This window comes from Brienomyrus brachyistius, chromosome 4 (assembly GCF_023856365.1).
Source record: "Brienomyrus brachyistius isolate T26 chromosome 4, BBRACH_0.4, whole genome shotgun sequence".
NCBI classification, from domain to species: domain Eukaryota; kingdom Metazoa; phylum Chordata; class Actinopteri; order Osteoglossiformes; family Mormyridae; genus Brienomyrus; species Brienomyrus brachyistius.
In genome coordinates, this window is record NC_064536.1 from 9,395,296 (window position 1) to 9,416,615 (window position 21,320).

General features: G+C 44.0%; 1 protein-coding gene across 1 annotated transcript; it reads right to left on the reverse strand.

Moving 5' to 3' along the window:
- Positions 1-1,853: 1,853 nt before the first annotated feature.
- LOC125739799 (tripartite motif-containing protein 16-like) lies at positions 1,854-21,037 on the reverse strand. The gene is made up of 6 exons (XM_049010258.1): positions 20,414-21,037; positions 12,721-12,816; positions 11,914-12,147; positions 11,583-11,742; positions 10,978-11,037; positions 1,854-2,389 (listed from the first exon to the last, which is right to left on the reverse strand). The coding sequence occupies exons 1-6, from the start codon at positions 21,002-21,004 to the stop codon at positions 1,854-1,856; spliced, it is 1,677 nt and encodes a 558-aa protein (XP_048866215.1). The 5' UTR covers positions 21,005-21,037.
- Between the last annotated feature and the right edge of the window lie 283 nt (positions 21,038-21,320).

A 21,320-nucleotide genomic window follows, 5' to 3' on the forward strand; every position in this document is an offset into this window, starting at 1 on the left:
CACACACACACACACACACACACACACACACACACACACACACACACACACACACACACACACACACACACACACACACACACACACACACACACACACACACACACACACACACACACACACACACACACACACACACACACACACACACACACACACACACACACACACAAGGGGTGGCATGGTGGTGCAGTGGTTAGCACTGTTGCCTCACACCTCTGGGACCTGGGTTCGAGTCTCCGCCTGGGTCACATGTGTGTGGAGTTTGCATGTTCTCCCCATGTCGTCGTGGGGTTTCCTCCGGGTACTCCGGTTTCCCCCCACAGTCCAAAAACATGCTGAGGCTAATTGGAGTCGCTAAATTGCCCATAGGTGTGCATGTGTGAGTGAATGGTGTGTGAGTGTGCCCTGCAATGGGCTGGCCCCCCATCCTGGGTTGTTCCCTGCCTCGTGCCCATTGCTTCCGGGATAGGCTCCGGACCCCCCGCGACCCAATAGGATAAGTGGTTTGGAAAATGGATGGATGGATGGATATATATACAGTACTGTGCAAAAGTCTTAGGCAGTCACATAAACTTTAAATGATCTCCATGTTTATTTAAACGTATGTTATTATGTCTGTTATTATTTGCCCTTAACCATTTCAAAATCACTCCTAAAGTCACCCCAGTATTGGCAGTATTTTCAATATACTCATGTATGTTTTGACATGACCACTAGCTCACCTCATATAGCTAATCAATACCTCAGTGACTTTTCAAAACTAGTTTCATGAATTAATTGAGCTGGTGGTGAAATTAAGAAATACATGAAATGCCCGAGGTGAACCTGAGGAGAGGTTTAGGAACCATATTGGTGTTCATCTAGCCATCCAACAAGATATCAGTAACTTTTTGTAGAACATAAGAAATTCCTTTTAGTTTTTTTGTTTTACTCATAATTTGCATATGTTCTAATATTAAATTTTGCTTTTCATACTGAGAAAATATAAATTTACTACCCAGATAAATAGCTTTAAACATTTCCTATGACTGCCTAAGACTTTTGCACAGTACTGTATATATCTCAGGATTCCTAATGAAACAGGATTTATGTTTCTTCTGGTAATTGATAATCAACTACTACTTCACTGATGATCAGGTGCCTTTCTGTTGTTGTTGTAATAACGTGACTTATTAAGATGTTATGTTATTTATGTTTACTTAGTTAATATATGATTAATTTGATTATATCATTATCTTTACTAAGTTACCTCAGGACCGCTGTAGGTTTTGAGTTAATAAACTGTCTGCCGTCTGCCGCCCCCTGCTGGCCAAAGCGTCGCCGCTGCGATATCAGGCTGCTGCGCTCAGTGAGCAGAGAGCGCGGATTAAGTCTGTTACTCAGTTACGTTCTGGGCAGCGCGGAACCGGGACATTAATGGGATAGAATAGGAAGCCTTTATTGTCAGTGTACAGGTAGCAAATGCAATATATAGACAGAAATATAAAATATACATATAGAGGGGAGGGGAAAAGCTCCCCTCACTCATCAGGCTTAGATTTCATTACATTTTTTTTATTCAGAATCAGAATTCACTCTATTGGTACAACTGCATGTACTATGAATTTGTTTTGGCAGTTTTGGTGCATTTACAGACAACATAGAACATAAGTCAGAGAAAAACAGTAATTTTCCATGTTTGTTCAGCTTACAGAACCCAATTACTTATTTTATTAACATACGTCACACTGCAGACAGAGTAAAAAGGGTTATACTGGTTATAAAGCAGAGATTTTACCTTTTAACCACGGAGAAGCAGCGACATGTGACACACTGATAAGGTAAAAATGATTCCTCCAGCAGACAGTGAGCTATCCCAGCATGCACAGCCACACGGAAGAGTTTGGATAATGAAGCCTAAACCCTGGATAGAGGGGTTCAGTGAATGAGGAGGTGAAGCTGTACAGGAGGGTCAGTCCATCAGAGGAGACTCTGTAGAAGGACAGAGTACCAGCCGCCTGGTCCAGATACACTCCTACTCTGCGAGAGCCTGAGGGCTTTATGGGTATGACAGTCTGTTTATTATTGTGCCGGACAGAGTAACCGTAAGGAGAGCAGATCAGCATCCATGACCTGTCATTGAATCCAAGCCCACAGTCAGCACTCCCTCCTTTCCTCCCGATTCCTTTATAAGTCACTGCTATCAGGGCTCCATTTCCACTCCACTCAGCCTCCCAGTAACAGCGACCAGTCAGACTCTCTCTGCACAGAACTTGGAGGTAGCAGTCAAATCTCTCTGGATGATCAAGATATGGCTGCTCTGCCCCTAATGTCACCTTCCTGTTCCCCTCTGACAGAGACAGGCGGCTGTTTGCTGTGTTGGGGTCCAGCGTCAGCTGGCAGGAGTCTGTAGGCAAGAGGAAGAGCGATTAATCCCATGACGAAGCCCAGCATCTCCATCATTATCACTGTCACACCTCACACACTCACTAACACAGAACTCGCTCCAATACACACATTTTATTCCCAATATACTCATGTAGCCGCCCGAGTCTGCGGCGCTCCGGCTGCCCCCTGCGCTGTGAGACACGCCGCGCTGAGAGACTCGCTGGGGCCGAACTGCACTTTAGCCTGCGCTCTATTATTCTGTACGATACATAAAATATAAAAAGTCAAATATGTGAAATACCTCAAGAAATGTCGGACGCCCGCGCAACGCCGGTGGGAAGACGCGCCAAAATGATGCGCGTGTTAAACTAATAGGCTTAATTACAGGTAAATAAAATTACAAACAGCAAACATATTAACCATGAAATCATACGACAAAGATTACCACTAAAAGTGAGTTTGTCTTTAGGTCACAATATGAATTTCTTTTAATCCACTTTGGACACACACCTCTCTCCAGCAGCGCGCCGACGCGACGCTCCCAACGCGGACGCATCTAGGCTGGTTCTCCGCAAAGCGCATCACTCGCGTATTACACCGCGTTTGCGTACATGGAAACGTTCATATTTCCCTGGTCACGCTGTGTACTTTGCACATGCGCACGTGTCCTATTTAAGTATTATTAGTAGTAAATTATTATTCTGATATTCCCTGCACACGTACTACAACCGCGAGGTCTGTGTATGTTTCCCTACGTTTTACAAATTCAGAGCGGCAGTTCACGGGGCTGCTAACTTTGATCAACTGGCTGGCGTGAGATTGTCATTTCGGGTCAAGTCTGCACACATATGCATACACATTTATATGTATGTAACAGTTTTATTACCTTGAAAATTGGCTGTAGGGTTTGCAAACTACCCCAAACCTCATCAAAATCATCTATGTTGGCGTTTGAAGACAAATCTGGAGTGCGGCAGGCGGTCATCCGCGGAGGAGTAAAATGCATCATAAAAGTTCAGACACACACGTCCGCCTGTACGCGCGCGGAGAGGTACCAGTCTGGCCGCCACGTGTTTTCTGTGTAGATTCCGGCTGAGTCTGCGCGCCTACATGAAGACAACAAGACGCATGCGCGATGTGCAGTACCACCAGAAATTGGGGTGGCAGTATGGTCACGTATTGTCACGGAACATTGTCTTTTCATACGGTACAGATAGTATTAAAGTAGCATCTGATTTTTTTTAAGAATGAGTGTCCAGAAGAGCTGTATATTTTCAGAGACAAGAAAAAAAATATTCCGAACACAATTGTGTCCTTCTGAGTAAAGCGTCTTCAAAATTTATTGGCAGTATAAGTTTTATGTGTCACGTGTACAAGGTACAATGAAATTCTAACTTGAAATTCTTACTTGCCTACTTTCATAAGCAGCGTTATTTTTCAATACAGTTTCATTCATTCATCCATCGATTTTCTGCCACTTATCTAATATATAACATATATTCTATATATAATGCTGTATATATTATATATAATATCTCAGGGTATATTTAATATATAATCTCTGGCTTTCCCCCCTGGCCTCCTCCAGGTTGGACATGCCCTGAAAACCTCCCCAGGGCGCCGTCCAAGAGGTATCCTAGAACCATCAACTGACTCCTTTCAATACAGAGAAGCAGCGGTTCTACTCTGAGCCCGGATGTCTGAGCTCCTCACCCTCTCTAAGGCTGAGCCCAGACACCCTGCTGAGGAAACTCATTTCTGCTGTTTGTATTTGCAATCTCATTTATTCGGTCATCACCCAGAGCTCATGACCGTAGGTGAGGGTAGGAACGTAGATCAACCGGTAAATTAAAAGCTTCACCTTCCAGCTCAGTTCCCTCTTTTTCCAAATTGCTGCACTGTGATCAAGACTCCGAGATCAAAGTCAAATTGAACTTTATTGTCATCTGCACCATATATAAGTATAGAGAGAGATGAAATGGCGAAGCTCAGGGCCCACAGTGTAAACATAAACTTAGTCCAATATAGAAAACATGACAAGACAATGTGCAAAGGACTTACAGGACAGTGCAACTGAGGAAAAGGAGTAGATTGTCCAATATACAGTAATGTGCAATATTGTTAGAACTATATTAAATATATGATGTTTTTTCTGCAGTCAGTTAGACCTGAATTCACCATCATGCACACTGTAACAGCCTGAGTTCAGAGTGTAAAACAGTGTATGATCATAGTAGTAACAGCAGTAACACGTCTAACATTTATAACAGCTGAAAATAGGAATAGAAGCAGAATAATGGGGCAGACAGAGAATAATGGGGATTCTTATTATTGCCCCCATGTCAGAGTGACAAAGTGTTAAGTGCAGTGCAGCGCTTAAGGGTCGGTCTGTGGCCTTTAGTTGTGGGTTACGGGGGGGTTGAGGCAGTGAGGAGGCAGAGTGAGGGATCCTGGGGGGCAGCATGGTGTTGAGGAGCCTGACAACCTGGGGGTAAAAACTGCCACGCAGCCTGGCAGACCCGGCTCTGATGCTGCAGTATCTTCTCTCAGGTGGCTGGAGTGTGAAATGAGCATGTGAGGGATGTGATGGGTCCTGCACAATGCTGCAGGCCTTGCGGACACTGCGTTTGCAAAATGCGGCTTGTAGAGAAGGGAGAGGCATCCCATAATGTTCTCTGCTGTCTTCACTACTCTCTGCAGGCACTTGTGATCAGATTTGTTGCAGCTGCCATACCAGATGGTGATGCAGTTAGTCAGAACGATGGTGCCTCTATAGAACATGGTGAGGATGGGAGGGGAAGGTTTGCTTATTTTAGTGCCTCAGGACGTTTAGTCTTTGCTGGGCTTTCTTGAATAAGGATGCGGTGTTTTTTTGTCCATGTAAGTTTCTCAGTTATGTCCACAACGAGGAACTTGGTTCTCCTTACAATCTCCACAGCAGTACCTTTGATGCTGAGTCGGGTGTGGGCAGGTCATGTCCTTCTGAAGTCCACAATCATCTCCTTTGCCTTGTCAATGTTGCCAGATAGATTGTTGTCTCTGCACCTTGTGGACAGACTTTCCACCTCTTCTCTGTATGCTGATTCATCTTCTCTGTTTATCAGTCCCACCACAGTGGTATCATCCACAAACTTGATGATGATGGTGTTGGAGGTGTTGCAGCCCATACATACTGACTGGGGCGTCTCTGTCAGGAAATCCAAGATCCAGCCGCAGAGAGTGGTGTTCAAGCTTAACCCCCTCAGTTTTTGAGGAACGTATTGAAAGTAGAGCTGAAGTCTATGAATAACATCCTGACATATGTGACTCTCTTACCCAGATGTGTCAGGGAAAGGTGATGGGCAGAGGCTACGGTGTCCTCAGTAGACCTGTTGGACCGGTATGCAGATCGGAGAGGGTCTAGAGAGGTGGGAAGATTGGTCTTTATGTATTACTGCCATGACCAGCCTTTCCAAGCACTTCATGATGATTGACATGAGTGCTACTGGGCAGTAGTCATTCAGGCCTGTCACTGGTGGCTTCTACAGCACTGGGATGATGGTGGTTAATTTGAAGCATGCTGGGACAGACCACTGGCTTAAAGAGGTGCATTCTGTGAGGACACCAGCCAGGTGGGCAGTGCATTCTCTCAGCACTAAGCCAAGTATGTTGTCAGGTCCTGCAGCCTTATGTGGATAGAGTACTTCTCACATCAGCTGTGGTCAGACAGAGTAGCTCCTCACTTGGGGGGCAGGGGGGGGGGGGCGGTGTCGGCTTATTCTGTACAAAGCAGTTGTTTAGCTCATTTGGAAGGGAGACATCACTGCCACTGATGTGTGGGTTGGGCTCGTAGATCGTGATTGGCTGAATGCCCTGCCATATACGGCGTGTGTCTTTGGTGCATTTAAAGTGTTCACTGATCCTCTGTGCATGTGCCTGATTGGCTATCCTCATAGCTCGGGACAGGTTGCCTCTGGGCGTCCTGAGGGCAGCCTTGTCTTTAGATCTGAAAGCTGCATTTCTGATTCTTAGCTGTGTGAGCACTTCCCTCATCATCCAGGGCCTTTGGTCGGCTCTCGTGGTCATCGATCACAGAGTTTATATACTCCTCCAGGTTGATGGCGTCACCATTTATGGCAGCCTCCTTAAAAATGTCCCAGTCAGTAGATCCAAAGCAGCCTTGGAGAGCTGAGACGGCACCAGCTGGCCACACTCTTACTGACTGGTTTGTTGTGCTTCAGCAGGGATTTATACACAGGAACCATGAACACAGTGACATGGTCTGAGTAGCCGAGGTGGGGGGGGGAAAGGCCTTGTAGGCCTCACAAACGTTTGTGTGAACATTGTCCAGACAGATTCTCCCTTTAGCTGGGAGGTTCACATGTTGGAAGAATTTTGGTAAAACTGGCTTCAGATTTGCCTGATTGAAATCTCCAGCAATGATGAAAAAAGACTCTGGATTAGCTTAAGGACCTAGCTGTAGGATTGGTACTCGGTGTTTAAGTGAGGAGTGTCTGTATAGAGATGCCGCAGCAGTGCTACAAAATTAGCAGCTCACTGCGATTGTACAACATTTTTCCCTCCCAACTTTACTGAATATTGTATGTCAAAACAAGATAATATAGTAAGTAAAATAATACAGGTAATCCATCCATCCATCCATTTTCCAAACTGCTTATCCTACTGGGTTGCAGGGGGTCCGGAGCCTATCCCGGAAGCAATGGGCATGAGGCAGGGAACAACCCAGGATGGGGGGCCAGCCCATCGCATCAGGTAATGCATGATGAAATTATTCATATACTTTTATACTAGCCGAAAGCGGAAGAAAAGAGAAGAGAAAGAATAAGGAAAGGACAAGAAAAAAGAATGAAGGAAAGAGAGGGAGAGGGCAAATACAGTTCAAAGTCATTTTCCACACTTTTGCCCAGAATCAAAGCTAGAACTTTATATTGAATGCCAATTATCAACTAAAAGAAAGTCTGTATTAGGTTTTAAAATTATATTGATTATGCTTTGGCATAATTTGGCAGGAAGTACTGAGTTTATTATGCTCTCATTTTATATTTGCTGTAAGAAAGGAGCAAGTTTTTCAGTGAAAGCTTTATAAAATTCTGAGGTTAGACTGTCTGTTCCCAGCGATTTATTATTTTTTAAGCAATTTATTGCTGCAGACATCTCAGTTAAACCAACTGGGACGTCACAAAGTTTACGATCCATATCAGTTATTCCCATGGTGTTTGAGAAGAAATCAAAAATCTTCTGCAGCATTTCCATAAATCCTCTCCCGCATAATGCTGTTGTTCCTGACTTGCTCTCTTTCTAGCCTAAAGAAATAGGCTGAGTTCTGCTCACCTTCTTCAAGCCATTTTTGCCACAATCTAACAAAGGCTCCTTCTGCCTTATGTTTATATATAATCATCCAATTTATTCTGTAAGTCACCTCCTACATTATTTTCTGTATCAGTCAGACGACTGACTGGTTTGCAGGTTAAAGCAGTAAATCTCATTTATAATTTAGTTTTCTTCATCTCTTCCGATTCGCGCCAAGTCACTACTAAACCTTCTGACAAATTTTGCTACATAATGTTATTATTACAATACTTTTTTTCTGTATTGGGTCTGTTCCAGTGTAAGTCAATTGTTTATTCTATATTTAAAATAGCTACTTTATTTTTCAAGATTGAACTGTTTAATTTCCGTCATAAAGATATTTTACATCCAGTAGATGATGACAATATGGATATATGGATGTCAATGGCTCAGTGGTCAGAAAATGGTGAAGGTATAATGTTTGTATAAATATTTCCTAATTCATTAAAAATAAGCGAAAAATCAGCTTGTGACTGATTTGAAAAGGTGTTATTGTTCCATGTAAAAGGTCTTTGAAGTGGACGGGTCATTTTCCAAACATCTGCTCAGTCAAACTGCTGCATAAAGTTCTTCAGGTAAGAATTACCACTGAGTGAAAAAGTACACTCAGCAAATACACAAAAGGAGCAAACGTGAAGGAAGGAAGCCCCCCCCCCCCGCAACCTTACTGCTCATAGATAGCTCACATAATATAAGAATGACTGGGCCATTGCCCCCCCCCCGCCCCCGCTTACTTGGTTTGGATCCCCTGCTGTAGCTACAGCCCACACTAGGCAGTGAGAAGTAGCCCCAGTGTCAGCCATTCCTGCTCTGACTGACTTCAGGGGGAACAAAGTGCATCAAAGCCCACAGCTACTCTCTCTCATCTGACTCCTGTTGTGTGTCACCTACACACTGGGTCAGACAATGTGTTTGATACATTAAACTGATCTTTACTGAATATCAGGTCTGTGGCTGGAAAGTCATTATTAATGACTGATTTTATTATCAAGATAAACCTTGATTTTTATGCGTTAAACTGAAATGGGGTCAAATGAAAACTATGCAGCAGCCCTGATCAAACCAGCTACTCCTACTTGCCCTTTATCAGTGAGACTAGATCACTTAGGGAAGGAGGTGGAGCCGCTGCCTTATTTAATGAGTTTGAATTATTTCTACAAGTCAGGCACTACTTTCTGTCAGAAGGGTAATTATGAATCTGAATGAACAGAAATTACATGTGGAGTTCCTCAGGGGTCTGTTATTGGCAGTGGGCAGTGGTGGCTTAATGGTTAGGGATGCGCACTAGTAATTGAGAGATTGTTGGTTTGAATCCCCAACTGGCAAGGCGTCGCTGAGGTACCATAAGCAAAGGATGCATTTCATTGTTGTACACTGTGTGCTGTGGTGTGTCAACACTGATCACCAATTAGAATTATAATCCTCATTGGGCCTCTTTGTTCAACATCTACATGCTTCCATTTGCTCAGATTACAGATAAAATCTCTGGAACACTTAAGGCCATGTTGTTAGTAATTTAAAAAATTCACAACAAATAATAATCCATTGTAATGCATTATAATCATGGCTTTAAATATTTATCAAAAGGCATAACACATTATAGGCATGCTTATTATGCATAATGAATGATTTATGAAGCTCTCATCTTTAGTGCACTATAAATACCTTTATAATGCATTATAATGATCGGTATAAGCATTAAGGATGCTTTGTATTGCATTATGAAGGTATCTATAGCGCCTATCATCTTGTCATAAAGAATCCATAAAGCGTTATAATCATGGGTATAATCGTGTCCAAACCGTCCGCATACCTGGATAATTCAGTCAATAACCAATATAGTTTTGTCTAATATTTCCGGTGGCAGCAGTAAAACAACTAGCCAGCTTATTATCAGAGTAACTTTGCATTGTAAATGAAAACCAGGTCTAATAAATAAAATATTGTGGCACTTGAGTGGCGAAGAGATCATGAGGCAGATTGCAAAGTTCAGTTATTAGCATCTTTAATAGCGCGATCGGTAAAAGGACAGTTGGCAGCTTATAAAAACTTATTCTGGAACAGAAAAGAACAAATCCCACAAAACTGAATACATATGAACCTTTACTCTCACTGTCACCTATGTTCATTTTTTAAACTGGTGGAGACGCAGGCAGGTTCTGAAAAGGCATCAAGTGACAACCAGCCCAGCACTGGCTCCATGTTGGTGGAAATGAGGCATCAGTACAGTGTTCCCAGGTCCAGTCCAAGGTCTGCTTAAAATCCACCCAACGGAAGCTGAAACCAGCCCAATAAGAGAGAGAAAGAAGGATTTCTCTCTAAACCAGATACGGAAAAGCTTGTTCATGTGTTTATTTCCAGCAGGCTAGACTATTGAAATGGTGTCTTTGCAGGTCTTGGTAATAAATCAGTCAGACAGCTGCAGCTCATCCAGAATGCTGCCAGCAGAGTCCTCACTAACACCAAGGAAGTGGAGCATATCACACAGGTCCTTAGTCACTGCACTGGCTTCCTGAGCATCATAGGATTAATAATTAAATATTACTTGTCTACAAGGCACTAAATGGCACTAACTTCCTTGAACCTTGTGAAGCATCCAGACCCCTGAAAGTTTACTCAGTGTCCCAGAATGAAGACCAAGCAGGCTGAAGCAGCTTTTAGTCTCTATGCTCCCTGTCTGTGGAACAACCTTCCTAAAGACCTGAGGTCTGCTAACACTGTCAGCTCATTATAATCAGGGCTTAAAACGTTACTGTTGCTGCTTTGTTTCAATAAATTAAATTAGCAGAAGTTCAGTCATACGCTGCCTCTACAATATCACTTCTTTTTATTTAACTGTTTATTTATTTTTTTGGGCTTTTAGACTTTTTAAAATTGTCTTTTAAATTGACAAATGAACGTGTTTGTAAGTTCCACACCAAAGTTCCGAAGTACCGAAAAAGTACCCCAGCTGCAATGGTGGTTTTGGTACTGGAACTTCTGGTACTGGTACTCGACTGGAAGTCAATGGAAAAGGGAAAGAACCAAAAGTACCGAACCTGGTGCAGTGGAAAAGCACCCTGAATAAACTTGCCTTACTTAGCAATTGGATTCAAAGTCTACTGAGATAAAAAGCTCATGTAAATGTGAAAGACCAGGAGGCAGCAGGAGAGAGAAAGAGAAGCTCCTCTAGCAGAAGAAAATGAAACACAATAAAACACAATAAAACACACTCCACCTCATACAGGGAGAGAGAAGCGAGTGTGTGAACAGACTCACATTGTAAGAATTCTGCTCTGGTCCTGGGCACTAATACCGGTAGGACGGTGTCTTTGGTAACTAGAAGGAGACAGAGAGAAACAGAGATGTGAGTAAAAGGAATTTACTTGTGGGAGATGGACTTCACTCACTGTGGAGATAACAGCAGTGGGGTATTATCATTATGAGGGACAATAAGAGGCATTTTAACAAACTGCAAATCATGCTAAGTGACACATAATACAGATTTTTGTTTTCTATAATGTAGAAGAAACATGTTTCATGTGATCTGGGTTTTGCAACCAGTAGAATGTGAAGCTCTTTCACCAGTTATCACAAAGATTTAAACTTACTGAAAACAAACTGACTTGGTCACACAAATGTGAGGCTGACTGTACTGCATACTCTCTCTCCATGGTCTACATCGGAGTGGCAATCTTACCCGCAAAGTGCCAGTGTGTACGCAGGTCTTTGGGGTAACCTTTAGGTCAGCTGTTCAACCCCAGGTGTGAGACCCTTCAGCCAATCAGTCCTCTAATTAGTAATCTAGAAAAACCAGCCCTTTCTGGATAAGATTGGCCAGCCCTGGTCTATATTAACATGAACAGACTAGAAAATGTATTAACCTGGGTGATGGATCTCTGCCATTTTCATTCTGCAAACATTCTCCAGTTGATTTTTCAGCTCAGAAACCGCCTTCCTCAAATTCCCAAAATCAGGTCTTGGACTGACAGAGATTCTGGGTCCAAATCCAGCTTTAGGAGTGACAGGAAGAGCCTGGCGCCTCTACAGACACACAGTCTGATTAAACAGCTTCATCAATACAAATGTGTATTGCAATCTAATTAACAGGACCATTAACATCTGACCAATGACAGACCTGCTGAAATACAAATGGCAATATGCATTCATTTGAATACTCTGGTTTTCTTATTGCCAAAGTAGCTGTTCTGTTACCTGGAGGAAATGGATGTGATCCTCTGTGTGTGAAAGCTGCTCCAGCTCAGAGTGTCTCCTCTTCAGTTCATCAATCTCCTGCTTCAGTCTCTCCATGTCTCCTTCAGCCTGACTCACTACAGCCTTCTCCTGATCTCTGATCAGCTTTGTCACCTCAGAGCGTCTTCTCTTAATGGAGCGAATCATCTCAGCGAAGATCCTCTCGCTCTCCTCCACTGCTGACTGTGCTGAGCTCTGTTGGTGACACAGGGAGCAGAGGACGGTAAATTACAATTGGCCCCTTTTGAGACTCCAGAGAGCCTCATTGTACAATAGAGATGTGAGCTGACAGGAGGTATAAAAACAGCACAGGACTGGGGTTTGGAGCATCACCATGCTGGATGCCTCAGGTACTGAAACCCAGCCAGCACTGATTGGAAATGATCACTCATTAAGCTCAAACATTGTCAGCTGCAGGGATTTGGCAGAGACTGGTGGCTGTATGGGGCAGGTTGGTTGTCACCATTAGGTCTCAGTTTAATAGGTGACTTTTTCTGTGTTTATTTGCATTACGCTGGTTTGTGAAAAGTTGAATTTTTCTCAAATGGGCCTTTAATTGTATTTTTTTAAATAAATAAGCTACTACTGCTGCAACACTTGGTTAAACTCTGTAATCCAGCAACTTTATCCCACTGACCCAGAATAACCCAGAGCAGCATTAATTTGATTAATCCTCACAAGTCTGTAAATCTGCAATCTGTTGAATCTGAAAGAAGATTCAATATGATCACAAGCCAGCTGTTATCTTCTCCTCAGGTTCATACTCACTGTGAATGAGGCCACAGCCTCTCTCAGCTCCTGCAGCTCCTTCTCTCTCATCTGAATTCTCTGCTGAAATTCCCTCTGTGTTTCACCCATTTGTTTCTACAGATAGGAAACAAGACGACAAAACAAGTTTGTTTCATTAGCTGAGATCACATTCATTAATCATCCTGCCCAGGGTGGACCCCAGCCTTGGGCTCTATGCTGCCTGGGAAAGGCTCCAGGCACCCCCCCCTGACCCTGACCTGGATTACCGGTTAGGAGATGGATGGATGGGTGGATGGATGGATGGATAGATGGATGGATATTCGTGAATGATTTATCGACTGTAGGTAGGATAAACTGGACATAGACCCTTTGGTCCTGTTTCCACCTGGTATTAACATGCGTCCTGAGTGATCCAGTCAGAAGTGGACAGCGCTAATTACAGGTGTGAAGGCACCCAGGACACATTGAAGATTCGCTGAGATCCGATCACTGAAACCACATTGGGAGGTGGTCTGAGCTGCATATGGCCACATTCTTATAGCAATGTGAAGGCGAATGTGTCCTGGGCTGCTCTGCAGGACCAGCTACTCAACTGACGTCCTGTTTGATTGATGTCAGATCGCATGTCAGTTGAGAATGGGCCACTGTGTATAAACTGCACTGTGAACAACAATAATGCATCTTTTCTCCATTGACACTAAAAACTCTGAATCTGCTGGGAAGTTGGTTTAATATTGGACTGTTGTGACCCATTCATATGGAAACCGTGTCATAGTGTACATCCCTGATGTTCCATGCAAATTCAGAAAGGAAAATGTGTAAAATGGGATTTATTAAAGATGCTTCAGAATTTGAACAGATAATATATTTAACCCTTTCATGCATGAATTATGAATATCTGAGTCAGGATTTTTTTCCTATGTGGTTTTATTTCTCTGAAGGGATAAAAAAAACAGCTGTTAACTTTTTATTTCAACATACATTTCTTCTAAAAGTTATTTACATGCCCACTTCAGTGAACTGCATGCATTTGGCAATATGCCATCAAAAACTAATGAATAGAACTGATTACATGAAAGGTATGAAAATGTATTTCGTTTTAATTCTGTTGAACAGATATTTCTATATATTTTAAGATTTATACTGTTCTAGCCTTTGGAAAAATCAGCGATGAGGAATTATGTAGCCTAAACTGTCATAATCTATTTCTAACAACAAGAAAAGAAGATTGTCTATGTGTCTCCAAATACTCCTTTCTTTCTTGCTCCATCTCTTGGCCACATCTGGTGGGGATTGGCCAGCGTAGGAAGATGCCATGTGAATCACTGAACTGTCTAACCAACGTGTGACGGTGATTTTTTCAGCATTGGTGACAACAGAGCAAGCCCCTCTTCCCTCTTCTTTGAGTTTCTTCTCGCTCTTCAGTTTCACCTGTGCTCCTTGGAGCCTGTTAACTCTGCATGTGCCAGTGCTAAAAATGCCTTGTTGGTGCAGTGCCTGAATGAGTGGAATGGTACAAAAGGAGTTGTCAAAAACACCTTATGATTCTTCTGCTTTATATCATCACAGAGGCCTATGACTAGTTCTGCAGCCATTCAATCCACTGTCCCGACCACGCCCAGCTGAACCCTGGTACACTTCAAATCTATACATGTATCCTGAGGTCCCTGCTCTCACCCACACTTTCACTCCCCAGGGTTTGGGTTTTTTTGCAATGTACTGCTTGAGTGACAGATGGCTTTTGAAGGCAATAATCTGCTCGTCAATTGATTGAAATTCTTCAGGGTCAGGGTCGACTGCTGAATGGAAGGTTTTCTCTAGTGTATCCAACACTGGTCTGATTTTGAACAGCTTATCAGCATTTCCTGGCTCGTGAGTAATTATCCAGCCACTGTGATCTGCTGCTGCAGCTTCCCATGTTGTGGGGTTGATGTCGCAGACTTTCATGTCACGCTTGCAGACGTCTTTGTAGCACAGTGCTGGCCTCCCCACTGGTCTGACGCCAGAGCCCAGTTTTCCATAGAGGATTTCTTTGGGGAGCCGTCCATCGTCCATGCGATGAACGTGGCCGAGCCAGCGAAGGCGGCGCTGGGTGAGCAGAGCATTCATGCTGTGGATGCCTGCCTGTTCCAGGACAACCGTGTTGGAAATAAGGTCCTGCAATGTGATGCCCAGTATCCTTCACAGGCAGCGGAGATGGAACATGTTGAGTCTGTGTTCCTGGCGGACATACAAGAGGGTGCTGAGGACGCAGGCCTGATAGACATGAATCTTGGTGTTGATGGTCAGCATGGTGTTCTCCCACACCCGTTTGGTGAGGCGTGCCATCGTTCTGGCGGCCTTGCCGATCCGTTTGTCAAGTTCAGTGTTAAGTGATAGGTTACTGCTGATGGTAGAGCCCAGATAGACTAACTCTTCCACTACCTCCAGAGTGTCGTCACCGATGCAGATACTGGGGATGCTGCTGACATCCTGACTCATGATGTTAGTCTTCTTGAGACTGATGATGGGGTATGCCGTCTTCACCTGGAGCTTTTCCGCAGGCTAGGGAGTCTATGGCTTTGCTGAGCTCCTCTGGGGTAGGTATGGCATCGAGCTCCTCTAAGACTGGCAGGGTCTGGATGTGCTGCAGAGCATCTTTGGTGACGGCGGATTCCTGGGAGTAGAGTTGTTGGTAGTGCTCGGCCCATCGTTCCATCTGTTTGGATCTGTCTGTGATAATATCGCTGGTTGAGGACTCCAGTGGCGCAATCTTGGTGGCAGACAGGCCGATCGCCTTCTTCATGCCTTCGAACATGCCACGGGCATTGCCGCTGTCAGCAGCTTGCTGGATGCTCAGGCAGAGATTCAGTCAATAGTCGTTGGCGCAGCGGCGGGCCATGCGTTGGACTTCGCTCCTAGCCTTCCTTAGTGCAGCTAAAGTGCCCTCTGATGGGTTGTTCTTGTGCTTGATGAGCGCTGCACGTTTAGCGTCTACTGCAGGCTCAATCTCTGCGACTTTTGCGTCGAACTAGTCGGGGTTTCTTCTCTCCTTCTTGCCAAAGGTGGCCATAGCATGATGGTATGTGGTGTCCCGAATGAAGTTCCACTTCTCATCTACGCTGCCTGTTGGGGGTTCCTGGCAGGCTTGCGTGATGGATTCTGCGAACTGGGTGCATAGATCGGGGACAAAGGTTCTAGCTACGTTGATTCGTGGCCGCCCTTTCTGCCTTGTGTGTTGGAGACGCTTAGGCTGAAGTCGCAGTTTGCTGCCGTCCAGGGAGTTGTCTGTATCGCAGTCAGCACTGTGATAGCTGCGGGAGACGAGGATACTGCAAAGCATAGTCCTGCGTGTGATAACCAGGACTAACTGGTGCCAGTGGCGGGACCTGGGGTGCCGCCATGATACTCGGTGATGAGGTTTGGTGGAGAAGAACGTGTTTGAAATGCAGAGGTCGTGGTAGGAGCAAAGCTCAAGAAGCCTCTGGCCGTTCTCATTAAGTTTTCCTACACCAAAGTGGCTAAGACATGTGGGCCAGGAGTCATGGTCACTTCCCACCCTGGCATTAAAGTCGCCGAGTAGGTCTAAGGCTTCTGAGGAAGGTACTCTTCTAATGGCGGCATAAAGTTCCTCGTAAAACTGATCCCTGATCTCTGCAGGAGAGCATAGTGTTGGAGCATAGACGCTCAGGATGTTCAGGGGTCCAGTGCAGTAGGAGAGTCGGAGGGACAGGATCTTTTCAGTGCCGCCTTCTGGAGGCACCACTGAGGTGAGGAGGGCGTTACTCATGGCAAAGCCAACGCCATACTGTCGTGGTTCCTCAGGTCTCTTCCCCTGCTAGAAGAAGGTGTAGTCCTTTCCTCTGAGGCTGCCGTCTGCAGGGAGTCTAGTTTCCTGGAGGGTAGCGATGTCAATATTGAGCTTCTTCAACTCACGGTTTATGACGGCGGTCTTTCTACAGTCATCAACGACAGAAAGGTCGTCTGTATGGCCAGGGCACATAGTTCTGACATTCCAACTTCCCAGCCGTAGAACTGGTTTTTTCTTCTGTTGATATTTGCCTGGTGCAATGTTTTGCGGTCTGCTTGTCGAGTTTATCTCTAAGCTCCAAGCAGCCAATGAAGCAGGCAGACCGTGGCAGGTCGGCACCCAATTAGCCGGGGGCTGTCCAGCTTGAGGTGGGCGGTAGCTGACCAGTGGAACACGATGGATTCTCCCACCGTCGAAGACAGCCCGTAGTGCCCTATCCTATGCCAATCGGACATGGGCTTATAACTCGTAACTGCTGTCTTCCGTGTTGTGATGACGCTGTAAGACAGCGGCACTGGAGTAACCTCTACAGGGCGCAAGCCTGGGCGCAGGTTTTGGAGACACTAGGCTGCCCGGACACTAGCATCCCCCTCTCGGCCTTGCAGGCGAAGTCCAAAGGAAAGCAAAGCAATACATTTGGCACCAGCTTGGCTGCAGGAGTTGCTTAGGGGCTCCACTCCGGATTTTCTGTCTGGGTTTACTCCCGTAGCCTTTTCTCCTCAGTATCGGGAGATACCCACAAGGCAGTGGGGCTGGTAACCCTGGCAGGGGCATGGTTGCTGAATACTTAAGACATGTCCGTGAACCCAGGGTCGTTGCGCGTCGAAACTGTCCAACACACCTGGCGCTGTGGTTTGAAATCAGAGTTTTCCTTCTCCTAGACAGTCTGCCTGCCAAGGCTGACGAGCTCCATCTACCCCCCACCACTAACCCCCAAAAATTCCCTGCAAGTTGGAGAACCGCTTGCAGGGCCAGATGCAGTTTAACATCATACCCAGGACATTGGTTATCATTAAAAGGCAAAATATTATCCTTTGGCAACCAACACAATGCATTAAAGGGTGAACCCTTTAACTTTGAATAGAAAAGTATTAATCTACGTATATCTTTGTTCTGAAAGACCTTTTTTTAACATGTACATTTGTACTGTGTTGATGTAGGTAAGGTAAGGTAAGGTAAGGTAAGGTAAGGTACGGAGGTAAGGAGCACACACTGAGTACAGTGCCTTACCGCACCCACCACACGACGAACCACCTCAGGGATGAGAACCTGAGTGCAGCCGTACAGTGGGTGACACCTCAGCACCACACCAGTCCCAATGGAACAGTGTGAGTTTTATCCGGTGGCTGAAGTGCCAATCCTGCAAAAACCTCTTGATGCAGTATAAATATGCATGTGGATAATGGGAAAAGTTCAACTTTATTGTGAAAATATAATTTTATAATAATGATTGTCTAATGAATATCGCAACATTATTACAAAACTTAATACGATATGTAAATTGTAAAAATGTTTAATTATACATGGAAGACAAGTGTTATTATGAAATTTAATACCTTTAATGAAATTATTTAAAAATAAAAGGATACATTATTGAAATATTTATCATTTTATTTATTTTTGATATACTTATTTATTTTATTTTGAGTATCATGGTGTTCCATACAAACATCTTAGGCGGTTTAGTTGCCCTAACATGTGCTAATAGCCTCTGATTTCTTCCTGTCCTTCTTTTAATGTTCAGCAGATTCTGCATATGGACGTTACAGTCGAACCTCGTTAATACGTACAAGATGGGATATCAAAAACATGTACGTTATAAGCACAGAACGTTGTAACCACTTAGTGCAAGATGGATGAAAGAACTCACGAAATATCCATGTAAATGATAAAACTTTAATAGAACAGACCCATAAATTGACTACAAAACAAACGAACACATTATTACTTGTTAAATAATTCAACAAAGCTCATTTGGATCCTTGAAATTTTCCTTAAATTACTCACAATTACTTAGTGCCGGCCGGCGATAAACGGCAACGAAAATACACAACGGCTGGTCAAAATGGATTTTTAAAATAAACATTTGCATCCAAATTGGCATTTGGCCTGAAAATATTAATGAAATATTTGTCAAATTAATTATTTCTGCTTTCGTTTGTAAATTGATCTGCTTTCATTTTGGAGGCATTTAAACACGTGCTGAATGACAAGAGGAAAAACGTACGGGGCGCCCTGCAGTTATTACCGGCCGTGACGGAATAAAGCCAGCATTGCCAAGCAACGCAATAGACAAATGTGCATTGTCGGGCGAAGATCAGGTAGATACAGGTAGATGTAGCGACACAAGTTGTGGTGGACAGGGAGAGCGCTGTATGTTGTAACGATGGTTAGTTTTCGTATTTTCTCTAGAAATTTGGGTGTTGTATCAAAGTTTACGCTGTAAGGGTGTACGCTGTAAACAATGGCTGCTATTGGAATAATACATAGGCTAAAAACGGGAATTAGAAACCTGTACGTTGAAAAGGTGAAAACGTTGTATCTGGGGTACGTAGTAACGAGGTTCGACTGTATTTACGTGCTTATTTAAGTTACTTTGGAAAGTGAGATCCAGTTACAAACGGATGGTCAAGATGGATGTGGAGACGCATGTTAAAAGCAGAGCCTTTGACTCAAGGTGTTTTAATAGTAACAATAATTTATACTTTCACTGATCCCTTTAGGGAAATTCTCTTAACAAACCCCCCTGGCACTCATAGCAGCACTCAGAGCCCATGGGCACCCATAGCAGTACCCAGAGAGCTGGGGGTTAAAGGCCTTGCTCAGGGACCCCCAGATGTACCAAGGCCAGGCTTGAACTGACAATCTTCTGATCATAGGCAGAGAGGCTTAGCCCACTTAGCCACAGGCTGCCCCAGAACTATCACACTCTGGGGGTTTCATGTTTACTGCACCATTCTCAGTAAACTCTACACACTAGAGTGTGTGAAATTAAAATCCCAGGACAGGATAAAATCCCAGGTCCATTTACCTCGGAGGTCAGAACTCGGAGCTGGGAATGACGTCACAGACGAGTTAAACACGTTCCAGTGCAGCAAGTCGGACAGCAATTTAGCAAAACCAGGGACCAGTTTCAAAAATCAAGATTTCTTCCTTAGCCAGATTACTTGTTGGATTTAATGTGTCCCAGTTTAAATGGCCTTTTTCTTCATTGACTTATATTTAGCCCGACAAGCTGTCTGGCTAAACAAGAAATCCTGCTGGCTGAAACGGGCCGCATTTCCAGTCTGGTTAATTGTTAGCCATTGTTAACAATATCATTTGGTAACAACACATTCCATGATATTTTGCACACAAAAACACCATACAGTAGCAACACCTCCACAGATAGCAGCTATACAGTACTGTGTGTATGACTGATTTAATGAGCTAAAAATAAGATATAAGTGCTAATAAACAGTATAAAAGTACAGCTTTAGCTTCTGCTGATAAAGGGCACGCCCATCTTGAATTCTGAGGTCAGAGTTGTGTAGATTCCTCTGACTTCAGTGGCCTGTACTACTGTGGCCCTAGTGAGTTCTTCTGTAATATGAAGGGTTACTAGCTTGTTGGGGTAACTTGTCGGATGTAAGGTAGCACAGTTTAAATGAACTTCATATTCGTTCACCTACATTTTTCCCAGACTACCTTAAATCCGACAAGCTAGTAACCCTGCTAGTAAGACCGGATAAGCAGGTCATGACAACTTTACCGAACCAGACTTGTTCTGAGTGTTTCGTAGCAATTACACTAACATGTGTTAAGACAAAATCCATTTATTTAAAACTAACTTTTAGATAATAACAATAATTGATACTTTCACTGATCCCTTTGGGGAAATTCTTTTAGATAGAAAGGGGAAATTATTTAAATTAGCCTGACCTGTATCTCCGCCCTTCCTGTAGCAGCTGAGACTGTATCATGGCCTCTGTGTTCATCCATCACACACAGCAGACAGATACACCGCTGGTCGGTACGGCAGTAGACCTCCAGGGGTTTGTCATGGTGGGAACAGACCTTGTCCTTCAGATGGCCAGTGGCATCAATGAGTTTGTGCTGTTTTGCATGGTGGAGTTTATTGTGAAGCTGCAGGTCAGTTTCACAGTAGGAGGCCAGACACACCAGGCAGGACTTGACAGCTTTGTGTTTTCTCCCAGTACAGACGTCACACTCCACATCTCCAGGTCCAGCATACTGGTCAGCAGGAGCAGCTGCTTGTAGTCCAGTCTTCTTCAGTTTCTCCACCACTTCAGCCAGCATGGTGTTTCTGCCCAGAACAGGTCTGGGTATGAAGGTCTGTCTGCACTGGGGGCAGCTGTAAACTCCAAGACGATCCTCCTGATCCCAGCAGTTCTTAATGCAGCTCATACAGTAACTGTGTCCACAGGGAATAGCCACTGGATCCTTCAGTAGATCCAGACAGACTGCACAGCTGAACTCGTTTACATCCACTGCAACTCTGGCTTCTGCCATTTTACCACGAACACTGATAGGATTCAATTTTGTTTTCTCTCACAGTCGTCTGTGTGTGACAGTGGGAGGAACTTTCTGCTTGTCAGGCTGCAGTAGGTGTGGTTTTGGACTGAGGTCAGACTGAGAAGAGCAGACTGGGCAAATACTGGATCTGCAGTTTATGAACAAAATAGTACATTATACAAACTGTACCCAAAGCGAACATTTATTTACCTTTTATGAAAATAACAGTTACTGACATTGTTTTTCTGTAAACAAACTATAATCCTACTCTTTGATTTTGTACAGTGGATAGAAATTAGGTATAAAGGTATAA

Excerpts from the sequence above, each read along its gene's own strand:
- LOC125739799 (XM_049010258.1), bottom strand. The coding sequence starts at position 21,004 with ATGGCAGAAGCCAGAGTTGCAGTGGATGTAAACGAGTTCAGCTGTGCA. Across the intron at positions 12,817-20,413 it reads CAGGAAGGGCGGAGATACAG|AAACAAATGGGTGAAACACA; the intron begins GTCAGGCTAATT and ends TCCTATCTGTAG. Across the intron at positions 11,743-11,913 it reads ATCACATCCATTTCCTCCAG|AGGCGCCAGGCTCTTCCTGT; the intron begins GTAACAGAACAG and ends GTGTGTCTGTAG.